Source organism: Heteronotia binoei, chromosome 19, assembly GCF_032191835.1.
Source record: "Heteronotia binoei isolate CCM8104 ecotype False Entrance Well chromosome 19, APGP_CSIRO_Hbin_v1, whole genome shotgun sequence".
Taxonomy (NCBI): domain Eukaryota; kingdom Metazoa; phylum Chordata; class Lepidosauria; order Squamata; family Gekkonidae; genus Heteronotia; species Heteronotia binoei.
The window spans coordinates 36,390,550-36,413,297 of NC_083241.1; the positions used below are offsets into that span (position 1 = coordinate 36,390,550).

Below are 22,748 nucleotides of genomic sequence, written 5' to 3' on the forward strand. Positions count from 1 at the left end.
CCATTCATTCAAACGGGGAACTGACTAAATCTTTGTAGAAAATCTTAATAAGTGTGCAGAAGGGCAAAACAGCATGGAAGGGCACAAGCAGTTTGCATGTGGCACATTCTTATGAGGTTTAAGACATTCGTTTGGTTCACTGACTTTGAAGAAAGAGCATGCGTTACCGCACACAGTAACCTCACCAGCAAGTGAAACGGAACGCTTATGGGAGATTTTAATTCTAACCGAAACACACGCTCCAACACCCACCTGTCCAAATATGCTCTTCTGCATTCTGGTTGCTCTCCTTGAGAGCCAGTTTGGTGTAGTGATTAAGTGTGCGGACACTTATCCGGGAGAACCGGGTTTGATTCCCCGCTCGCAGCTGCTGGCGTGGCCTCGAGTCAGCCATAGCTCTTGCAGAGTTGTCCTTGAAAGGGCAGCTTCTGGGAGAGTTCTCTCAGCCCCACCTACCTCACACCTACCTTGTGGAGGAGGAAGGTAAAGGAGATTGTGAGTTGCTCTGAGATTCAGAGTGATGGGCAGGGTATAAATCCAATATCATCATCATCTCCTTCTCCTCTGGTTGTGCATTAAGCCCTGGTCACATGACCTTCAGAGGCCCAACCATCTCCCCCCATTTTTTGGGGTGGTGGTGGTGGTGGTGGTCATTTATGGCCACAGGCTGTTTGCATTGGGCTGTTTGCATTTTCTTTCGGTGTTGGGTACACTCTGAGCAACTGATATTGTAAATAGTGTCCGTTTCCTCACCTGATGAGGTCCTGTATCCGACTGTTGAAGGCTTCGACGGGCGACATCTTGTTTTTCATTTCTTGAAGCGACCTTGGGGCACAGGTTTGATGGTTCCCGTAAGGCACGCGGGAGATCAAGCACCGGAATACCACGGCCACGATTCTGAGGACGCCCGTCGTCAGACCTTCAAACACCTGCTTGTTGGCCGTCCTTCCCAGAGTGGCATTGAGGTCATCCGGAACATAAACCTACACACGTAACAAATGAATTTCAATGAATCAATGAATTCAATGGTCAATGAATCTCTATGCTTTTTTTTTTTTAAATGAACACGTTCTAAATTACTTTTAAAGTTAACATAAAAGTTAACAGCAAATAACAAGAAAGGAACATTCTGTTACTTGCTGTCAGACCCTAGATTCTGAGAGTTGATTTTTTAAAATTTAATTTGTGATTTATTCCCCGCCCTATCCCGCAAGGAGGGCTCAGGGTGGCTTACAACGTTAAAACATGGCATCAACAATAAATAAAGCATACCCGATTAAACACAACAAATTTAAAATATCTCATAAACATAATACATAAAATAGAGGGTCATAACTCCAACAATAATACAGCCAGAGTCCACAGTTTAGCAGTTGGTACAACTACAGCTGGTTAACACCACTTAGCACAGCTTCAGGTCGTTTATGCTGTTAATACATTTTAGGTAAACTCGGCCTGATCTCAAGTAACCCCAGCTGCCCCATTAATTTGCCTTATGCCCTTTTCTTTGTCCCATTCATATTACCGGACGCAGGGATTTCCCACAGAAATTTTAAGTCAACTGCAGGCTGCATGGGAAAAAAATGATGGAAAAAAGGAGGCAATTTATTCATTTATAGATTTTATTTCGTTTGTACCCCATCATTTGTACCCTCTTCTCCAAAGCAGCTTACATCTTTCTCCTCTCCCCCGTTTTAATCTCACAACAACCTTGTGAGGTAAACTAGGTTGAGTGAGGGTGACAGGCCCAAGGTCACCCAGTGAGCTTTCATGGCGTAAGTGAGGATTTGAACCTGGATCTCCCAGATACTAGTTCAGAGATGGCCACACTGTGGCTCTTTCACACATATTGTGTAGCTCCTGAAGCCCCCCGCTGCCCCATCAGCTAGCTTGGAGAAAGCATTTCTCTCTTTAAATCACTTATCAAGGCCAAATCAGCTTGAGGCCTCCAGAATATATTTAATGTTAAAGTTGCTTTCTTTCCACCTCTCCCTCCCCCATCTATTTGCCTTCCTTCCTTGCAGCTCTCAAACATCTGATGTTCATGTCTTGTGGCTCTCAAACACTTGACATTTAATCTATGTGGCTCTTACGTTAAGCAAGTTTGGCCATCCGTGTAACTAGTCCAACATTCTTAACTGCTGCACCACACTGGTTCTCACGGCACCCACTGTACAGATATGCAGATGCGAATACACTCAAACCTTGCTTCCACTTGAGAGATTCGCTTTAAGATGTGGATTTTTTAAAAAAGATGGAAGGACCCAAATTATCATGGCGAGTATGATGGTTCTGCTCGTCTGCTAAACTGGACTCAGACATTTTTACACTGGAAGGATGTCTTGGACACGTTTGGGTTGCAGGCCTCGATTCAGAACAGAGTGTAGAAGAAAGTAAAGAAGAAGGTTTGATTTTATGTTCTGCCCTTCCCGACCTGAAGGAGTCTCGGAGCGGCTTACAATCGCCTTCCCTTCCTCTTCCTACAACAGACAACCTGTATGAGGTAGGTGGGGCTGAGAGAGTTCTGAGAGAACTGTGACTAGCCCAAGGTTACCCAGCAGGCTTCCTATGGAGGAGTTGAGGAATCAAAACTGGTTCTCCAGATTAGAGTCCTCTGCTCTTAACCTCTACAATCAAACACAGGGGATTTGGCCTTACCTACCCTAACTCTGTCTAAGAGATGAAACTTATCAGCTAAAATGGGGAGCTTCTGGGACAGGCTGGTCTCACTTCTTGCCTCCTTTACTCTTTGGGACTAAGTTTATAAAAAGGGGAAGTGCCAGACGTGGTCCAGTTCCTGGACCTGCTCAATTTCCACTTGGAGCTGTCCAGCTAGGAGAAAGTGCTGAAACATTCCAAGAGCTGGAGAAAAAGGGTTGCTCGGACCAATGTGGTTCTTGCGTGCTGAAACGGTCAAGAATCGGCGGCTGAACTTGAAATGCATTGCAGGTGGGGATGCTTTTGTTACAATGACGAAAACATCACGTACGGAACCTTCTCTCAGATATTACTTATATTGTACAGGTTGGACCCCAAGAGTCGCTGATGCAAACTCCATCGATGAATTGAATCTTCCTGCTTCGGTGGTCTTTTGTGCCCCTGGAGGAGCCGACCGGTGGGGCCCTGAGAACAGCGGATGGGGGCTGCATCTCCAGAAGAGAAAGGAGAGAAGTCAAAGACCTGTCCATTGAGCAAGAGGAAGTGCCTTCTACTCACGTCAAAGAACCTTGGGATCCAGCCTGTTAAACCTGTTTTAGAAAGTTATGCTTTTTGCGCAATGAATTAGGGGAAGAAAAGCAGTAAGAGAGACTTTGCTTAGTGTTCTTTTGGGGCTGTAAGGCAGTGGCTCCCAACCATTTTGGCACCAAGGACCGGTTTCATGGAAGACAGTTTTCCCACAGACCAGTGTGTGTGTGTGTGTGTGTGTGTGGGGTGGTGCTGGTTTTTTTTTTTTGCTGCCCCGGCCATCCCCCGCTTGTGCCCCATTCCTGCCCCCCATGGAGGTCTTTAAAGGGGGGGGAGAGAATGGGGCTGCTTCTGCCACTTCCCTGTTTATCGTTGGGGGGATGTCTTTAAATGAGGGATAGGCGAAGGTTGCTATTGTGCTGTCCCTTCCCCTGCCCAAGACCCGGGTCGACGGAAGAGGCGGTGTGGCCTTGCTCCGCGGTTGCCTCTCCTTCTCCTCTGCCTCACTGCCTCTTTCATCCTCCCGGGTCCCAGGCAGCCGGAAGGGGTGGTGGGGCTGCTCTGCCTTGTTCCAAGGCTGCTTCCCTTGCAAGGGGAGGCAGCTTCGGAGCGAGGCCATGCTGCCTCTTTCGTCCGCGGGGGAGGAAGCCTCAGAGCGAGGCCACGCTACCTCTTTCACCTGTCCATGTTCCACGTGGGGGTGTCATGGCCCAGATGGGGGTGCCACCTGACGCTGCCACCACTCTGAAATTAAGGGTCCCTTGGGAAGGCCCAGAGCCCCATCTCGAGCCCTTCAGATCCCTTGCTTTGGCCAAGAAAACAGGCGTGTAGACCAGGCAGAGTAACAAAGAACAAGAAAAAGGTTCGTTTTAATCAGGGAAATCAATAAAGGGGAAGTGAACAGGTAAGGTGCTTTAAAACTACAGTAATGTGGGTGAAGGAAAATAAACATAAAGTCCCTAACGCAAATGAACTGAACTGTTCCTAGCCTGTAAGGCCCCGGCCTCGGCCTGCTCCCTCTCCCCCTCAGAGTGAGGGTCTTCCTCCTATACAGCGGCCGTCCTTCCTGCTTGGCCTCTCAGGAGGGAAGAACAGCGTTTGTCTCCTGAGAGAGCTTTTAAACAGTTCCCCTCAGAGCCTACTTGGATGCTGACTGGCTAAAACCAGCGCCAAGCGTTCTGGGGATTGCAGGCTGTCTCTTTCTGAGACACAGGCCTCACAGGCTCCCTAGGCCCCTGTCTCACAGCACAGCACAGATCATGATGGGGGAAAGGGGCATTGTGGCACCTCTGCCTCACTCCACGGCCTGGTTGCTAACAGGCCACGGAGTGGTAGCGGTCCGTGACCTGGGGTTGGGGACCCCTGCTGTAATGTAGGTGATCATCTTACAAAGTTCAGTTTTTATAGCCCAAAATGATATCCCAAAATGGCAGCCACAGAAGGTGGAGGAGCAGTGCTGCCATGGGAAACCCTTTCGTCTGAATGGGGAGAACCGATGACAAGCCGTGCTTTGTGGTGGCTCTGCCCACTTTCTGAAAAGCTTTGTGGAAGTATCGGTGGGCGCCATGGTGCCCATGAGCACCACAATGGGGAAAAGGAAAACTAAAGTGTAAACTGAGACTCTGGAGTACTGAAAGCATGTGCTCCTGCTGGGACAGTTCATGTACTTTCAAAACATAAGAACATAAGAGAAGCCATGTTAGATCAGGCCAATGGCCCATCCAGTCCAACATTCTGTGTCACATAAGAACATAAGAGAAGCCATGTTGGATCAGGCCAATGGCCCATCCAGTCCAAAACTCTGTGTCACATAAGAACATAAGAGAAGCCATGTTGGATCAGGCCAATGGCCCATCCAGTCTAACACTCTGTGTCACGTAAGAACATAAGAGAAGCCATGTTGGATCAGGCCAGTGGCCCATCCAGTGCAACACTCTGTGTCACATAAGAACATAAGAGAAGCCATGTTGGATCAGGCCAGTGGCCCATCCAGTGCAACACTCTGTGTCACATAAGAACATAAGAGAAGCCATGTTGGATCAGGCCAATGGCCCATCCAGTCTAACACTCTGTGTCACATAAGAACATAAGAGAAGCCATGTTGGATCAGGCCAGTGGCCCATCCAGTGCAACACTCTGTGTCACATAAGAACATAAGAGAAGCCATGTTGGATCAGGCCAATGGCCCATCCAGTCCAACACTCTGTGTCACATAAGAACATAAGAGAAGCCATGTTGGATCAGGCCAGTGGCCCATCCAGTGCAACACTCTGTGTCACATAAGAACATAAGAGAAGCCATGTTGGATCAGGCCAATGGCCCATCCAGTCCAACACTCTGTGTCACATAAGAGAAGCCATGTTGGATCAGGCCAATGACCCCTCCCGTCCAACACTCTGTGTCACACAGCGGCCAAATACACACACACACACACACACACACACACACACACACACTGTGGCTAATAGCCACTGATGGACCTCTGCTCCATATTTTTATCTAACCCCCTCTTGAAGGTGGCTATGCTTGTAGCCGCCACCACCTCCTGTGGCAGTGAATTCCACATGTTAATCACCCTTTGGGTGAAGAACTACTTCCTTTTATCTGTTTTAACCTGTCTGCTCAGCAAAACAGTTTCTGTTAGTTTCATCAAAACAGGAATGACTGTGCTCTGCTGGGGGATAACCCTAAGTAAAGCTGTTTTCAAACTTTTCATGACCTGAAGACACAGATATAAAGATTTTTAAAAAATGCTTAAAAAAACATTAGCACTCATTGGTCTTAAAGGTGCTTTCTTTGTATCTCTCCCATAGAATCCAGGGAACTGGGCAAAGGAAGCTCTGGCTCTTTCCTTCCTTCCCCGGGGGACCAGGAGGGGGAGGAGCCTCAGCCAAAAGAAGGAACAGAGACTTGGCTCAGTAGCTCTGCTGTGCGATAGAGAGAGCCTGACAAAGCAAGCTCTCTCCCCCCACCCTTCCCCTCTAAGAAACGAGCCTCAACCAATGGAGAAAACAGAGGTTTTGCTCTGTACCTCCTGTGCAATTGAGCAAGCCTGACAAAGCAAGCTGTGATGCGGAAGGAAACGAGAGGGAGAAGAAAGCAGACGACAGCCGGTTGCTCAGGGTCCTGATAGGAACCCTCCAGGGGCAATTTGGCCCTCGGGCTGCATGTTTGACTCCCCTGATCAAATAATTAAATAAAAACACATAAACGTACAGCATAAGACGGCGCGTCAGGTGGAGGAAGTCTCTTACCCAGATAATAACCAGACCTGGAACTGTCATGCCGCTTCAGCAAAGCGGCTGAGCCACGCACCTTCCAAATGAACTCTGGGAATCAGCGTTTGATCAATAATCAAGCTGACTTTGACAAAATTTTTCTCTCTGAAACTCTTCCCACTTAATGGCATCGGGGCGCGTCCGTGAGAGACGGCCACCCCATCACTTAGCGCTGTATCCCTCTCGGTGGGAATATGGTAACACTCGGTGACACAGAACAACATGCACATTTTTTTTATTATTCATTAGCTCGGGGCCTAGAGTAGGTATTTAAAATTCACTGTAATAGTCTGTTCCTGGTCGCGAGCCAAGCTAGCAAGTGAGAAGACTTTGGCCGTCTATCCAAGTTCGGCTGAAGAAAGGGGATTATGTTCCTCCTGTAATTTACACAGACTGGGGTAATTCATGCCTAATGATTCTGATTGTCTACCAAAGTAGATGGATTATATTTAAAACACATGCACCTATTTAATTAGTAAGGCAAGATACTGTAATTTCAAAGCAATTAACACGGTACGCATTGCTCACGCGGCAGACTGCTGTTTTTCCCTGAGAAGTTTTTTAAATTATCTGCGATATTTTGTACGAGCAGTTCCCCCTCTGAATGCTTTGTAATTTCAGACGGGTGGCAATGGAGGGGGTGGATGGGTTGTATTTCTTCTGCAGTATTAAACATCTCTCTCTGTTGTAATGGGCTAATGTGTGAGCCCTGTGGTGCAGAGTGGTAAAGCTGTAGTATTGCAGTCTGAGCTCTCTGCTCATGAGCTGGGTTCAAGTAGCCGGCTCAAGGTTGACTCAGCCTTCCATCCTTCCAAGGCAGGTAAAATGAGGACCCAGCTTGCTGGGGGGTGAAGTGGAGATGACCGGGGAAGGCAACGGCAAACCACCCCGTAAAAAGTCTGCCGTGAAAACGTCGTGATGCAACATCACCCCAGAATAGGAAACGACTGGTGCTTGCACGGGGGACTACCTTTACCTTTTTTTTTTTTAATGTGGCGACAAAAGTCTCTGGCACCTATCGGCTAAACTGATGTGACGTCGCGGGACTGGCTGGAGGAATGGAGATGTCAGCTATGGAATGCTCAGGTCCAGCACTAGGGCTCTGCTGCTCGAGGCAGACCCCTGCACTGTGCCTCCCCCCACAAGCTCCGTAGTGAAAAGTATCTTGCACGCGGTGTGATGATGTCACACGTCATCACCCAGGGCAGGCGAGGAAGCGACGTGAGGTGCGCGAGAGTGCTGCCATGCCGCCACTTTCCCTTACAGAAAAAGCCTCTGAAAAGCATACTTCTCTATGTAGCGCTCCTCTGATCCGGCCTTCGAGGAGGAGTGCTCTGCCGGAGCAAAGGGAAGTAGGGTGGCGCTCTAGGCAGTCACCTACCCCGCCTACTCCCACCTGCCGGCCCTGGGAATGTTCACAACAGCCCATTGTTGGTTTAAAACAGAAGAAAGGTCAGGCCGGCTGAACAAAATACTGGATACATCAGAAGGGACTGACTCTCCAGAAATTTTAAAATAGTTCACATGCCATTGCTACCGTTGTCTCTTTACCACTGCAATTCTGGGCAGATTGAAGGCGATGTGATTGATATTACTGAGAGACAAGATATCAGATAAGATATAAAGAGTTCTGTAACTGGAGCTTCCGGTTATTCAATTCAATATTTAGTTACCGGGCGTACGGGGCTCAATCTAGATTAGGACCACAACATGAAGACAGCATCAAATGTACCCTGTGGCAACTTCCCAATCTGAAATGGCCCCACGGAGATGCTGTGTGTGCCAATGAGGCAAACGTACAGTTATCTGTGCTAGGACTTGTGTGTTTCCACTATGAAACAAAAAGGAACTCCCCAAAGCGATTTCAGCTCAGGAAAAAGTTGCCAGGGAAGAGGAGGCCTAAACTCTCTTCCCTTGTGGTCTCGATTTGAATTGGAGTCCTGTGTGTCTGATAACTGTATTTCAAAAAATCCCGCTTGGTATTCCAGTCCCAGAATCCTTAGCCATTCCTGTTTGGCCCCAAGAAATCCCCGGATGAATACAGAAAGATGGATGTGTCCAGAAGTGGAATTCTAGCAGGAGCTCCTTTGCATATTAGGCCACATACTCATGATGTAGCCTATCCTCCAAAAGCTCACAAGGCTCTTTTTTGTAAACTCTTAGAGGATTGGCCACATCAGGGGTGTGTGGCCTAATATGCAAAGGAGCTCCTGCTAGAATTCCATCCCAGATGTGTCAGGTCCTTTTAGCGCAAGGCTGATGAGGGCCGTATCACTCGCCGTGCCCTGAATTCCTATTAAAGGCAATGTAACAGAGTAGTTCTAAAACCGGCTTACCTTTTAGTCATTAGTGAGGGTTGGGCCTTGTATCTAGAGGGCAAAATGATTAAAACCTGCTACAAGACTGAGGTGTGGGGCTGCTCCTGTGCCAGGTGACCCTCAGCTTCCTTTTAAATAGCAAAACCTTGAAAAGTTTTGACAGAACCCTTCAAAGAAGCTGAAACAACATTAAGAACTTTGCCACCCAGGTGCAGTCGAGGGGGTACGGCCTTCCACGGTTCACGGAATCAGCTTGCGATCCACCCTTGATGACTACAGCTTCAGGAGTGCATTGCTTGGTACTGAGTCTTGCTTTCCTCACCCTAGGCAGGCAGAAATGGCTTGGAGCCTTTGAAGACATTGCAGATTATTTTTTTTTTTTTTTTGCTTTGGCAGCAGCTGCTACCGCCACAAGGATCTACGCTGTGTCACTGCAGCGGCAGCCATTTTCTATTTGGCTGTGCCCACCATGGCACGTCAGAATTCTAAACGGGCCCACACGCTCAAGAAGGGATCCTGGTGCGATTTTTATATTGGTTGGCAGACGCCTGGTCATTTTTAACACTATCCTTTTAAAGTCTGCTCTGAGCAATATCAAGAAAACAAGGCTTCAAATGAACAAAAATAGGCTGGCTGACCAAACGTGAGGATGGTCAGGCAGGTTCTGGGGACTCCATCTTGGATGGTGCTTCCTGATCTGGCCATTCTACAGTTCGTCCAATGAGTGACATAAACTCAGGGGAGGGACGGTGGCTCAGTGGTAGAGCATCTGCTTGGTAAGCAGAAGGTCCCAGGTTCAATCCCCGGCATCTCCAACTAATAAGGGTCCAGGCAAGCAGGCGGGAAAAATCTCAGTCTGGAGAGCCGCTGCCGGTCTGAGTAGGCAATACGGACTTTGATGGACTGAGGGTCTGACTCCGTATAAGGCAGCTTCATACGTTCACAGGATGGGGACTCCTGCTGTAGGCTAATATTTCTTCAGATGACTTGCTAAGAAAGCACACTTACGGATAAAACTGCTGCCGTGCTCAGCCCGTGCGCAAAGCGAGGCGATAACCTGTTGACAGCTCAAGATGCCTCAGTGCCTGGTGGCTACTAGCTATTGCAATGCGCCTGACCAAGTGGTTTGGAGATGCCTGAGTACAGCCAGCGAAGAGGCAGATATTATTGTGTTAAATGTAAAAAAAAAAAAAATCGATCTGCTCTCGAAGCACACAAGCTTTATACAGTAATCTCTGTTCGGCTATCTTTCCCAGTCACGGAGAAAATGCTGTTCAAACAATTTGCAAAGATGACCTGGCTCCAGAGCAGAACGGTCATGGTTAACCACAAAATGGCTGCCATCAGGCTCCCAGCAGACCCCTGCGCCACGCCCCCCCAGGCCCTTTTGGGGTTTTTTTGTGTGCGCATAGCATGCGCGGCACAATGACATCACTAGTGACATCATCACTAAACACCGCGCTCTTCAGAGGCTTCTAAGGAAGCCTCCAAAAAGTGCAGCGCCCAAGTGGCGTCTTTCAGCTGAGGAGGGGGCAAGGGGAGTAAGGGGGCGCCTAGTGGTGCTCCAGATGGGGTGGCACCCTAGGCAGCCACCTACCTCGCCTACTCCCATGCACCAGCCCTGGCTGCCATGGGGTTGGAGACGATCGCAAACCGTGCAGACGCGAAGATGGAACCTCCTCCTGGGTGTTTCTGTTCCACTGAGGTGGAGGAAAGGCAAGACTGGCTCTTTGCGTAGGGAAAGAAGGAAGTGAGCCCCACCCCGCAGATCTCTGCTCTGGCTCAGATGGCATCTGCTGAACTTTCAGGGTTTAGTGATGTCAGAATACTTCCTGCCTTCTGCAAAACGCATTGTTGTCAAGCAGCCTAGCTAAGTAGAACCCCAAATTCATGGCTCAGCAAGAAGAGAGACGGAGATGACCCTTTGAGCTAGAATCATAGCTGTAGATGCATGAGAGGATAAAACAGAGAAGTCTTCCAATTGCCTGTCAATATCAACGGCTTCTCTTGTGCGTCTCAGCTTTGAATTGGGAGTGGAGAAGCTAGACTATCCCAATTTTTTGGGTTTTTTTTTTTTTCAAAAAATATGAATCTGAAGCTCAGGTTTCACCCCTGCAACAACAATCTCTCCCTCTCTCTCCCCGGCACAATTAAGCATTGTACGAACAATTTATGGCAAGAGTGACGGACAGAACAGAAACATTAGCAGGGCTGTGCTATTAAAAAAAATCCCCAGGTTTACCTAAAGTATCTCTCGGCTGCCGCCACAGGATAACAAGATAATATTTTGCAACTGCATTTACTCTTAAAAGCACAAAGTGCTTCTAGGTAGGATTGCCTTGGGGGACGTATGCAGAAGGAGGGGAGGGGAAGACGCCGTACACCTTGCACTGTTTTTTAAAGTCTCCGATCACTTTGGTCCTCGTGTCTGAACCCTGCTCGGGTAAATCAGCAGGTCTGCGGGGGTTTCTGCAGACATAAAGCCTCTGGGCTTGCCCGAACAGAAACTTTTTTGGGGGGGAAAAGATAAAGGTGCACTTTTGGAGTGTATTTTGCAGTAAATACTGCCGGCTCCCTTCTCTGCAAACTGAACAATTAAGCTCTGAGCCTAGGCTGCTTCCGAAGGTGGGTGGTCCGCCGAGGTCAGGGTTGAGGCCAATAGCAGGGTGGCGGGGGGGGGGGGAGGGGGGAGAGATAGAACTGACTGGCGTTACCTGGCCGGGACTAAACAAAGCTTTCAGCTCCTGACATTTCCAGTCCTTCAGCCTCCCGAGAAGAAAAACCCGTAGGAGAACAATGGCTAGGAAAAACGGAATGCTAAACGCCAGCCCCGATGACGCTGGACAAGAAACGCCACCCTAGCTGTTTATTTCAATATTTGGCTTTCCACTGTGCTTTACAGCTTTTTTTAAAAAACGGTTTTGAATGGAAGACAATCTCCTAAAATGTTAAAATGAGATTTAAAAGCTCCGCACGTTTGTTTGTTTCAGAACTGGGTCATAAACCGTACGGAAACAGTTTAAATTGCAAGATGTGACAGAAAGAGAACCAAACTACAATCCTAGGCATTGTTAGTTTGAGAGTGAGTTCCATGGAACTCAGAGAGACTCACTTCTGAATAAAACTGGCTCCCACTCTTTATTTTAATTTTAAAAAAAAATTAAAAAGAGATAATAGGTGTTACGGCACGCACAGATGCGATTTTGTTGACGCTCCCTTATTGTATGGTATAGCTTTTTTAATGCAATCCCTAAAGGTAAAAAAAAAAACCCTTTGATTTAGGTTTGTTTTTCACTTCAAATGTTGGCTGCTCTCTGTGGCTGGTTGGTTATGGCCTGGCACATAGAGTTCTGTTCTCTTTTGGTACCTGTTGCCGTGGAATTATTATAAGGGAGAGTTTCAGTTGTTTCTTAGGCCTGAAGGGTGAAAGATGCTTCCCAGGTATGCTATTGTAATTTTAACACCGGTGGGAATTTTTCACGAGTTGTAGAGCTCAAGGAATCGCCTTGTGCTGCCAAGCGCTGCTGCTGACAGCAAAAGTTCTGTGAGATCCCATTTTGTATCCCATCGTGCCAAATGATATTTGTTCAACAGAGGGTCACAATGCAGCCAACCTCAGCAATGCAGATAATAAAAACCCGATAAAAATAGAAATTACACTAAAAAATTCTCAGGAAAAAACGCAAACCATTAAAAAAAAACACTAATATGAGCGAGCAGAAGCACAGGAGAAAACCAATAATCTCAAATCCTGACATCTTTTGCCCCGGGGATTAAGGAACCAGTCCAACTTCATGAGAAGGGGTCACAACCAAGAAGGTCCTGAGAGCAACACTTTTATTGATGGACAGCAATTCATACATGAACAGGCGGCACACCGATAATTAATTAATTAATTTTTCTGGAATGCTGATATTTTACCATTAATGTTAGCTACTCTGGGTAGGAAAGGAAGCATTTTGAAGTATCAGAAATAAAATGTGCCGATATAAGAGGTGATTTCCCAGACCTGTTCCTTGAGAGATCTTAAAAAAACTCCAACAACTGTGTGTTTTAACTGGATTGGCCCATTTACAGAGCAGAAGTGTGCTGTCTTCCAACTCCTAGATGTCAGCTCAGCCCTGTCCAAGTTAAAATGCGCTGTGCTCATGTCTAAAAAAGGTAAAGGTAAAGGGCAAGAACCAGTCGTTTTCGACTCTGGGGTGATGTCGCATCACGACATTTTCACGGCAGACTTTTTTATGTGGTGGTTTGCTACTGCCTTCCCTGGTCATCTACACTTTCATAAGAACATAAGAGAAGCCATGTTGGATCAGGCCAATGGCCCATCCAGTCCAACACTCTGTGTCACACAGTGGCCAAAATACACACACACACACACTGTGGTTAATAGCCACTGATGGACCTCTGCTCCGTATTTTTATCCAATCACCTCTTGAAGCCAGCTATGCTTGTAGCCGCCACCACCTCCTGCGGCAGTGAATTCCACATGTTAATCACCCTTTGGGTGAAGAAGTACTTCCTTTTATCCATACCCGCCCCCCCCAGTAAGCTGGGTACTCATTTTACCGACCTCGGAAGTATGGAAGGCTGAGTCAGCCTGGAGCCGGCTACCTGAACCCAGCTTCTCATGCCTAACCTGACCATAAAATGAAAACAATTTAGACACTATGCTTAAGGATCAGAGGGAACAAGAATCCAGTTCTCCTTGGTTAGTTTTTAATTCCCTGGCTTGCAAAACGGTGAGATTGTTTAACCCTTGGTGGGCTGTATTAGTTCTGAGAGAAAAGCCCTAGCATGAATGAACAAAAGCACCTAAGACGAAGTTCAGGTGAGCTCAGGTTCCTTCTTGGTTTGGCCAGCTAGGTTCCCCCCCTCAAAAAAAAAAAATTTGGGAAGGGCCCTTTGATCTATATGAGAACACATGATTAGAAATTAATCTGTCTTGCCCCACGGAGGTTATTTTTAAAACACGCACAAAAAAAAAAGAACGAGTATCGAAATGCAGCACGTGAGCCTTGCCAAACCAAAGACGCACACTGAAATATGGGATTTTAAGGCTGCATTACGAATTATTATGTCTGCACCTTTCCAGAAATGGGAAGACAGCATTTGCTGAAAATCAAGAAATAACTAACTGGCTAAGCAGCAGCTGCTAAGCTGCTGTGATAATCGTGGTCCAAAATAAAAAGATTCTCTCGTATTTGTTTGATTTTGGTGGAACCAACGGCCTGAGGTCAGAGCCTTGCGGGACCTTGCCCAGTTCCCCAAGGCTTGTAAGAGGACACCGTTTCCGTTAGCGTTTAACTGAGATGCTGACCACCGCCATCGAGATGCTAGATCCAACAGATGCTTAAGAACATTGAACGCCATCTTAAATCTGTATCGAAACTAGCACCAAATTATTTTTAAACTGTTTAATGCTTTTAATGTAAATGTTTTTATTGTAAGCTATGTATTGTGAAAAGAGCCCCCTGGGCGCAGAGTGGTAAAGCTGCAGTACTGCAGTCGGAACCCTCTGCTCATGACATGAGTTCGATCCCAGCGGAAGCTGGTTCAGGTAGCCGGCTCCAGGTGGACTCAGCCTTCCATCCTTCCGAGGTTGGTACAATGATTACCCAGCTTGCTGGGGGAGAAGTGTAAAAGACTGAGGGAAGGCAATGGCAAACCACCCCGTAAAAAGTCTGCCGTGAAAACGTTGTGAAAGCAACGTCACCTCAGAGTTGGAAACGACTGGTGCTTGCACAGGGGACTACCTTTACCTTTATGTATTGTGAGCTGCCCTGAGCCTGCTTCGGCGGGGAGGGCGGAATATAAACCCAATAAAAGAAATAAATTTAAAAACTAAGAACAGTTTCAAGGAATGGGCAGAATTTTCGCTGACATCTCTCCCTAAGATTTCGATTTAAAAGCCCTTGAACTAGTATGCAAAGAACTGCCAGTTAACAGGACCCTTCTTGTAGACACTTTTGGGAAAAGGCGAAAGCGGAGCACCACTTTGTCTGAGTCCCTAAGTCTCCGATATGACAGGCATTCAGGACTTAAGCGGTGAGATGAAGGGATAAGTAGATTGCTGTCCTGTGTGAGGCTCTGAGCCGGCAGGTCTGAGACTCTGCTCTGAGAAACGATTGTTGTCGTTCAGCCTAAAAAAATCTGGATTTCAGGAGCACCCAGCCCAAATGGCGCATGCGGGGATTATCCAATAGCAACCTTGCCACAATGGCCTGGGTCACTCAGGCAATTGATGAGAGGGGAGGATATTTATTATATCCGATTTCTGTAGCGCCCATTCTCTAAATGTGCACACAGCATATTTCACAGCCAGCTTTAGGGAAACACATCCATTTCCACTTTGCCGAGATCCAGAAGTCAAGATTCCCCAAGGAAAATCGTCAAAGGTCTGAGAAACTCTAAAGATGCACGCACCGAGGATTGAGAGCTTAGCCTTCCAGGATCCGATGGCCCCCAATGGGGATGACCGAGAAAGAGCTTATGGTTTTTATGAAATGGAGATCTTGTTCCTCCTGGATGATTCTCACGTACACCACAACTGAACAGAGTTTAAGCATACAAAGTTTTATTTAAGCTCATAGCAGGGGTGGTCAAACTTGCTTAATGTAAGAATTGCATAGAATAAATGTCAGATGATTGAAAGCCAGAAGGAAGGAGGGAGGGAGGGAGGGAGGGAGGGAGGGAGGGAGGGAGGGAGGGAGGGAGGAAGGAAGGAAGGAAGGAAGGAAGGAAGGAAGGAAGGAAGGAAGGAAGGAAGGAAGGAAGGAAGGAAGGGAGGGAGGGAGGGAGGGAGGGGTGGAAAGAAAGCAACTTTAACTTTAAATGCATTCTCCAGGCTGCTGGCTGGCTCGGCTTGGGGAAAGCAATTTAAAGAGAGAAATGCCTTCTCCAAGCCAGCTGACAGGGCGGTGGAGGCTTCAAGAGCCACACAATATGCGTGGAAGAGCCACATGTGGTTCCTGAGCTGCAGTTTGGCTACCCCGGCTTACACTTTAAATAAAATGCTGTTGTTCTTAAAGGTGCCACTGGCCTCCAACTCTGCATTGCTGCTTCAGACCAACATGGCTGCCCACCTGAATCAATATAACACAACTGAGGTTTTATCAGACAGAGACGGGATGTCCTAGCCTTTGATTTCCAGAGCCATGTCTGTGGAGTTCTAGAAGGCAGCTGTGTATCTTGCTCCCCCACAGGGGAGTCATTTCCCCTGTTCTGATACGGTAGGGTGGTGGTGAGGAAGACGACGACGACTGCAGATTTATACCCTGCGCTTCTCTCTGAATCAGAGTCTCAGAACAGCTCACAATCTCCTTTCCCTTCCTCCCCCACAACAGACATCCTGTGAGGTGGGTGGGATTGAGAGAGTTCTCACAGAAGTTGCCCTTTCAAGGACAGCTCTGCGAGAGCTATGGCTGACCCGAGGCCATTCCAGCAGCTGCAAGTGGAGCGGCGGGGAATCAAACCTGGTTCTCTCAGATAAGAGTCTGCACACTTAACCACCACACCAAACTGGCTCTCTAGTTCACCTCACAACTGGTCTAGTACAGCTCACATCTGCTTAGAGGACTCTGGAGGGTGAGAGGTGCGCATTCTTCCTGCCCCACATTGTGGCTTTAAGATGGAGCATCTCTCAGCTTTTCTCAGAGAAAGATCTGATCAAAACATAAGGGGCAGGAAACAGCTACACAAGCAGAATTTACAAGCGGCATCCCAGTTCCCTTTGTGTATGCAGCAATCTTTTGGAACACTTCTTTTCTTTTCTTTGGTATTCGTCAGCCATCCTATGCCTTGTTGATTCCAACAGCGCCGTGTGAATTATTTAAGGCACATACATAACTTTTCAATTAACAAACCGCTTGGCTCATGAAAATATACACACACAATTTATAAGTAGCAATTCCCGACTAAATATCTCATGATGAGCAGGTCCACTATGAATTAAAAATGAGCCTCTAATGAAATATTTAATGACATCAGAAATTAAATGAAAGTAAAAAGTTTTGCCATTAAATGTCTTTTTTTTTAAAAAACAAAAAACAAAACCTGACTTGAAAACCTGTTAAGACGCTATATTTTTAAGACGGTATACATTGTTGGAATGAAAACAAGTCTGAATTAGGAGACAAGACGGGTAATGCCAAATTTCAAACGACGTGTTATGATGAGATACCAGTTTGTTAAAATCTGGGTCTGCCTGCCGCCATCTGAAAGAGGGCAGGAGAGAACCTCAATTTTTAGAACTAAACTCTTCTCCTATTATATCCTTTCATCCTACCAGAGTTGGTCAATCTCCCCCCCCGCCCCCTCCCCCCATGCTGTCTTTAAATTCTGGAAACCAATCCCTCCACGGAATGGCTAGAGAGCTAGTGTGGTACAGTGGTTGACGAGCTGGACTCAGATCTGGGACACCCGGATTCGAATCCCCACATTGTCATGGATGCTTTGGGTCCCAACCCAAGAGGAAAGTGGGATACAAATGAAGTGAATAAACAAACAGATGATTGAAAGCCGCATCCTCTTGCAGTAAAACCAAACCAGAGCTTTACACCACCTTAGATGTACATGTTTTTATTCTCCTGTAAGCTTTTATGAATGTGCCCCGTGGCGAAGAGTGGTAAAGCTGCAGTACTGCAGTCAGAGCCCTCTGCTCATGACCTGAGTTGGATCCCAGCGGAAGCTGGTTAAGGTAGCTGGCTCCAGGTTGATTCAGCCTTTCATCTTTCCAAGGTCGGTAGCTTGCTGGGGGGAAAGTGTAGATGACCGGGGAAGGCAATGGCAAACCACCCCATAAAAAGTTTGCCGTGAAAACGTGAAAGCAACGTCACCCCAGAGTCGGAAACGACTGGTGCTTGCACAGGGGACTAGCTTTACCTTTAAGCTTTTATGAACTACAGCCTCTGTTCATCAGAGCCCCTAGTTCATGAAAGCGGATATACCCAGAATAAAGAACTGCTAGTTTCAGGTTGAGTAGCCGTGCTGGTCTGCAAAAGAAGAGCAAGATTCGAGTCTTAGTAGCACTTTGAACAAGACTTTTGGGGTGTGAGCTTTTGAGTCAGAGCTTTGGAATGTGATGAAGGAAGTTATCAAAGATTTCAGGTTTTCACGGCTGGCATCATCATTAGGGTTTGTAGAATCTTTCGGGCTCAAGTGCCGTGTTCTACTGGAGAAAGTTTTTCTTCCAGACGTTTCGTTTTCAGCTGCGGAGAACATCCTCAGTGGCGTTGCAGCCGGAGCAGGCGCTCTGATCTTCTTGGCTGTTGTGCAGCAGCCAAGAAGGTCAGAGCACCTGCTCCGGCTGCAACGCCACTGAGGATGTTCTCCGCAGCTGAGAACAAAACGTCTGGAAGAAAAACTTTCTCCAGTAGAACACGGCACTTGAGCCCGAAAGATTCTACAAACCCTAATGATGATGAAGGAAGCTTTGACACTAGAAAGCTGGTATTCTCAAAATCTTGTCAGTCAAGGTAATCAATTTTGTCAGTTCCTATTGAATGATTTGGTAGTGGAAATCACTAAAGAAGTCGCAAAAATTTTAGAGGATATTCTGAAAATTAAATCCAATCATGTTCTGTCACAAAACTGATGTTTAAGAACATAAGAGAAGCCATGTTGGATCAGGCCAATGGCCCATCCAGTCCAACACTCTGTGTCACATAAGAACATAAGAGAAGCCATGTTGGATCAGGCCAATGGCCCATCCAGTCCAACACTCTGTGTCACAAAGCGGCCACAAAAACCCCCCAAGTGCCATCAGGTGGTCCACAAGTGGGACTAGAAGCCCTCCCACTGTGCCCCCCCACAAGCACCAACAATACAGAGCATCACTGCCCCAGACAGAGAGTTCCAACAATACGCTGTGGCTAATAGCCACTGATGGACCTCTGCTCCATATGTTTATCCAATCCCCTCTTGAAGCTGGCTATGCTTGTAGCCGCCATCGCCTCCTGTGGCAGTGAATTCCACTTGTTAATCACCCTTTGGGTGAAGAAGTACTTCCTTTTATCAGTTCTAACCTGACTGCTCATCAATTTCATTGCATGTCCCCGAGTTCTCGTATTGTGAGAAAGGGAGAAAAGTACTTCTTTCTCTTCCTTCTCTATCCCATGTATAATCTTGTAAACCTCTATCATGTCACCCTGCAAGTCAACGTTTCTCCAAGCTAAAGAGCCCCAAGCGTTTTAACGTTTCTTCATAGGGAAAGTGTTCCAACCCTTCAATCATTCTAGTTGTCCTTTTCAGAATGTTTCTGTTTTAATCATACGTATTTAACTTTCGTGTGTGATCTTAGTCTTAAGTATCGATTTTCAAACGTCGTTTTAAATTTTTTACTATGCCAAAAATGGTACTGTCTGTCTGTCTTGTCGGTCTTTAACGGTCTCATACTAATAACACTTTCCTGAGAGTAAGTCTCACCGAAGAGACTTGACTAAGATTCAGAGTAAACCTATTGAGGACTGCGGCAGACAGGTTCAAGGCCCGTAGCACCTTTGAGACCAACAAGATTTTTTTGGGGGATACATCTTTGAGAGTCAAAGCTCCCTGTTGTTAGATAACGACAAAGGTATCCGATGGGCGTGCTGACTCTCAAAAACTTATACCCCGAAAATCTTTAGTCTCTACGGTGGTGCTGGATGCGAATCTAGCTTTTCTGCTGCTGATTAGCAAAATTACCCTCTGAACCTACAAGGTGGGTTACGCTAGGTGAGTGATTAGGCCGAGGTCATTCAATAGGCTGCAGTTTGACCCAGAGACTCCCCCATGCCTTGGATGACGCATTCACCCCCACACGAAGCTGACTCAAGTTATTTGTTGGTTTATATCCAAGTATCTTAACGTCCATCTTCTGGACATGGGACTTGAAAATAAATTTCAATCCTTCTTTATCTTTTTTTTTTTAATGGGAGGACATGGCGGTAAGTAGTTCAGCCACAGCAAGCATTATACACACAACCAGCACCCACAAACTAGGAAACTGAACGTTGAAACTTTACGTACTGTCAACTGATGCATCAACAGATCCGTCAAAATGGTAATCCTGTTACTGAACAAAACGTAGGTGCAGTTTTCTGCGCAGTTGCTGCAGGCCAGGTGGTATGCGTTCAGAGTGCCGCAGAGTGACCTGGGAAGAAAAAAAATAAACGGTTATTTTTTTAAACATGCGCCAACCAGTGTTCCCTTTAAGCTGAGTTAGCGTGAGCTAGCTCACAGATTTTTAGCCTCCAGCTCACACATTTTTGCCTTAGCTCAGGAAGGATGACCCCCCCCAGAGAACAATAATTTATGCAGTCGCTCACAATTTTAATGCCAGTAGCTCACAACTTTAATGTCAGCAGCTCACAAAGTAGAATTTTTGCTCACAAGACTCTGCAGCTTGGAGGAAACATTGGTGCCAACTAAAAGTCTCTAGAATTATACAGAGTAACATACATACGTATGAAGCTGCCTTGTATTGAATCAGACCCTTGTTTTAACAAGGTCAGAATTATCTATGTTGACTAGTAGCGGCTCTCCAGAGGTCTTTCCCATCACCTCCTGCCTGCTCCTTTTAACTGGAGATGCCGGGGATTGAACCTGGGACCTTCTGCATGGCAAGCAAATGCTCTACCACTGAGCCATGGTCCCTCCTCAATTTTGTTAGTAATTTGACATTCATGTACAGGTTAAAGGCAGGTTATCCCCTAGAATTAAAAAAAAAAAATTAAAATGCCACTTTAAAATATCCCTTAAAGTAGCAGATTAAAAACTCAGACTTTGCAATATTTGGGTGAAGGGGCTCAGGAAGCTCTCCCAGCGGATGGAGTGCCACATCCAAAATCTTCTTCCTTCGACAGCCCTTCTACAGGCCCAGTCTATACCTGTGGACAAGACTCGGGGCAGACAAACGAGATGGCCATGATAAGCAGAGCTGATGGCGACTTGGGCTGTTCTGCAGAAGTTGATGCAACTCCCCTCCATCCCACTATCTCCCCATGTAAAAAATGGTGGTGGTGGTGGTGGGGAGAGATTTGGGTTTTGTTATTTTATTTTGGTTTTAATTGGAAATGCTATTAAGCTAATGTCATCAACCATTGCAAAATGTGGGATAAAACGGCCTTAACCACATAAATCAAGAAGCAAACCACTCGAGAGCCAGTTTGGTGTAGTGGAGAGCCAGTTTGGTGTAGTGGTTAAGTATGCGGACTCTTATCTAGGAGAACCGGGTTTGATTCCCCACTCCTCCACTTGCACCTGCTGGAATGGCCTTGGGTCAGCCATAGCTCTGGCAGAGGTTGTCCTTGAAAGGGCAGCTGCTGTGAGAGCCCTCTCCAGCCCCACCCTCCTCACAGGGTGTCTGTTGCGGGGGAGGAAGGGAAAGGAGATTGTGAGCCGCTCTGAGACTCTTCGGAGTGGAGAGCGGGATATAAATCCAATATCTTCACCTACCTCACAGGGTGTCTGTTGTGGGGGAGGAAGGGAAAGGAGATTGTGAGCCGCTCTGAGACTCTTCGGAGTGGAGGGCAGGATATAAATCCAATATCTTCACCTACCTCACAGGGTGTCTGTTGTGGGGGAGGAAGGGAAAGGAGATTGTGAGCCGCTCTGAGACTCTTCGGAGTGGAGGGCAGGATATAAATCCAATATCTTCACCTACCTCACAGGGTGCCTGTTGTGGGGGAGGAAGGGAAAGGAGATTGTGAGCCGCTCTGAGACTCTTCGGAGTGGAGGGCGGGATATAAATCCAATATCTTCACCTACCTCACAGGGTGTCTGTTGTGGGGGAGGAAGGGAAAGGAGATTGTGAGCCGCTCTGAGACTCTTCGGAATGGAGGGCGGGATATAAATCCAATATCTTCACCTACCTCACAGGGTGTCTGTTGTGGGGGAGGAAGGGAAAGGAGATTGTGAGCCGCTCTGAGACTCTTCGGAGTGGAGGGAGGGATATAAATCCAATATCTTCATCTACCTCACAGGGTGTCTGTTGTGGGGGAGGAAGGGAAAGGAGGTTGTGAGCCGCTCTGAGACTCTTCGGAGTGGAGGGCAGGATATAAATCCAATATCTTCTTCTTATTATTATTATTATTATTATTAAAGCAGAGTTTGTGCGAGTTTGTGTGTGTGAAGTGTTGTCAAATTGCTTCTCACTCACGGCGACCCAACGAATCAACATTCTCAAAAGCATCCTGTCGTAGACAGTCTTGCTCAGGTCCTGCAAACTAAAGGTCATGGTTTCCTGGATTGAATCAGTCCATCCGTCTTGATTCCTTAAGTCAACCCATCTCCTGTTTGGTCTTCCTCTTCTGCTGCTGCCTTCCGCTTTTCCTATCACAACCGACTTTTCCACCGAGTCTCGTCTTCTCGTGGCGTGACCAAAATACGATCGCCTCAGTTCAGCCATTTTAACTTCTTGGGAGAGTTCCGGTTTGATTTGATCTAGAAACCTTTGGGGTTTTTTTGGCGGCCCACTGTATCTGCGACACTCTCCTCCAAACCACTTTTCGAAGGAATCCACTCTCTTCCTGCCAGCTTTCTGCATTGTTCAGCTTTCACACCCATACCTATTAACAGGGAACACTCTAGTATGGATTATCTTGACCTTGGTTGCCAGAGACATAAGAATTTAAGAAGAACCCTCTGCTGGATCCAACTAGTTGTGGTCCATCTAGTCCAGCATCCCGTCTCACACAGCGGCCAACCAGTTACTCTAATAGTCCAACAACAGGGCATAGAGGCCGAGGCCTTCATAAGAACATCAGAAGAGCCCTGCTGGATCAGACCAGTGGTCCATCTAGTCCAGCATCCCATCTCACACAGCGGCCAACCAGTTACTCTAATAGTCCAACAACAGGGCATAAAGGCTGAGGCCATCATAAGAACATCAGAAGAGCCCCGCTGGATCAGACCAGTGGTCCATCTAGTCCAGCATCCCATCTCACACAGCGGCCAACCAGTTACTCTAATAGTCCAACAACAGGGC

General features: G+C 47.0%; 1 protein-coding gene and 1 non-coding gene across 3 annotated transcripts in view; both read right to left on the bottom strand.

Annotated features, from left to right (window-relative positions):
* The window catches only part of SCAPER (S-phase cyclin A associated protein in the ER), a 251,036-nt gene that overhangs the window by 56,259 nt on the left and 172,029 nt on the right, over nucleotides 1-22,748 (bottom strand). For both annotated transcript variants that reach the window (XM_060259908.1, XM_060259909.1), the window contains 2 exons: nucleotides 19,790-19,913; nucleotides 754-983 (listed from right to left, as the gene is read on the bottom strand). In XM_060259908.1, coding sequence (XP_060115891.1) covers nucleotides 754-983; nucleotides 19,790-19,913 — 354 coding nt within the window. The remainder of the gene's footprint in view (nucleotides 1-753; nucleotides 984-19,789; nucleotides 19,914-22,748) is intronic.
* On the bottom strand, nucleotides 20,345-20,415 carry TRNAG-GCC (transfer RNA glycine (anticodon GCC)). The gene has a single exon. It is a non-coding gene; the product is annotated as a tRNA-Gly (tRNA).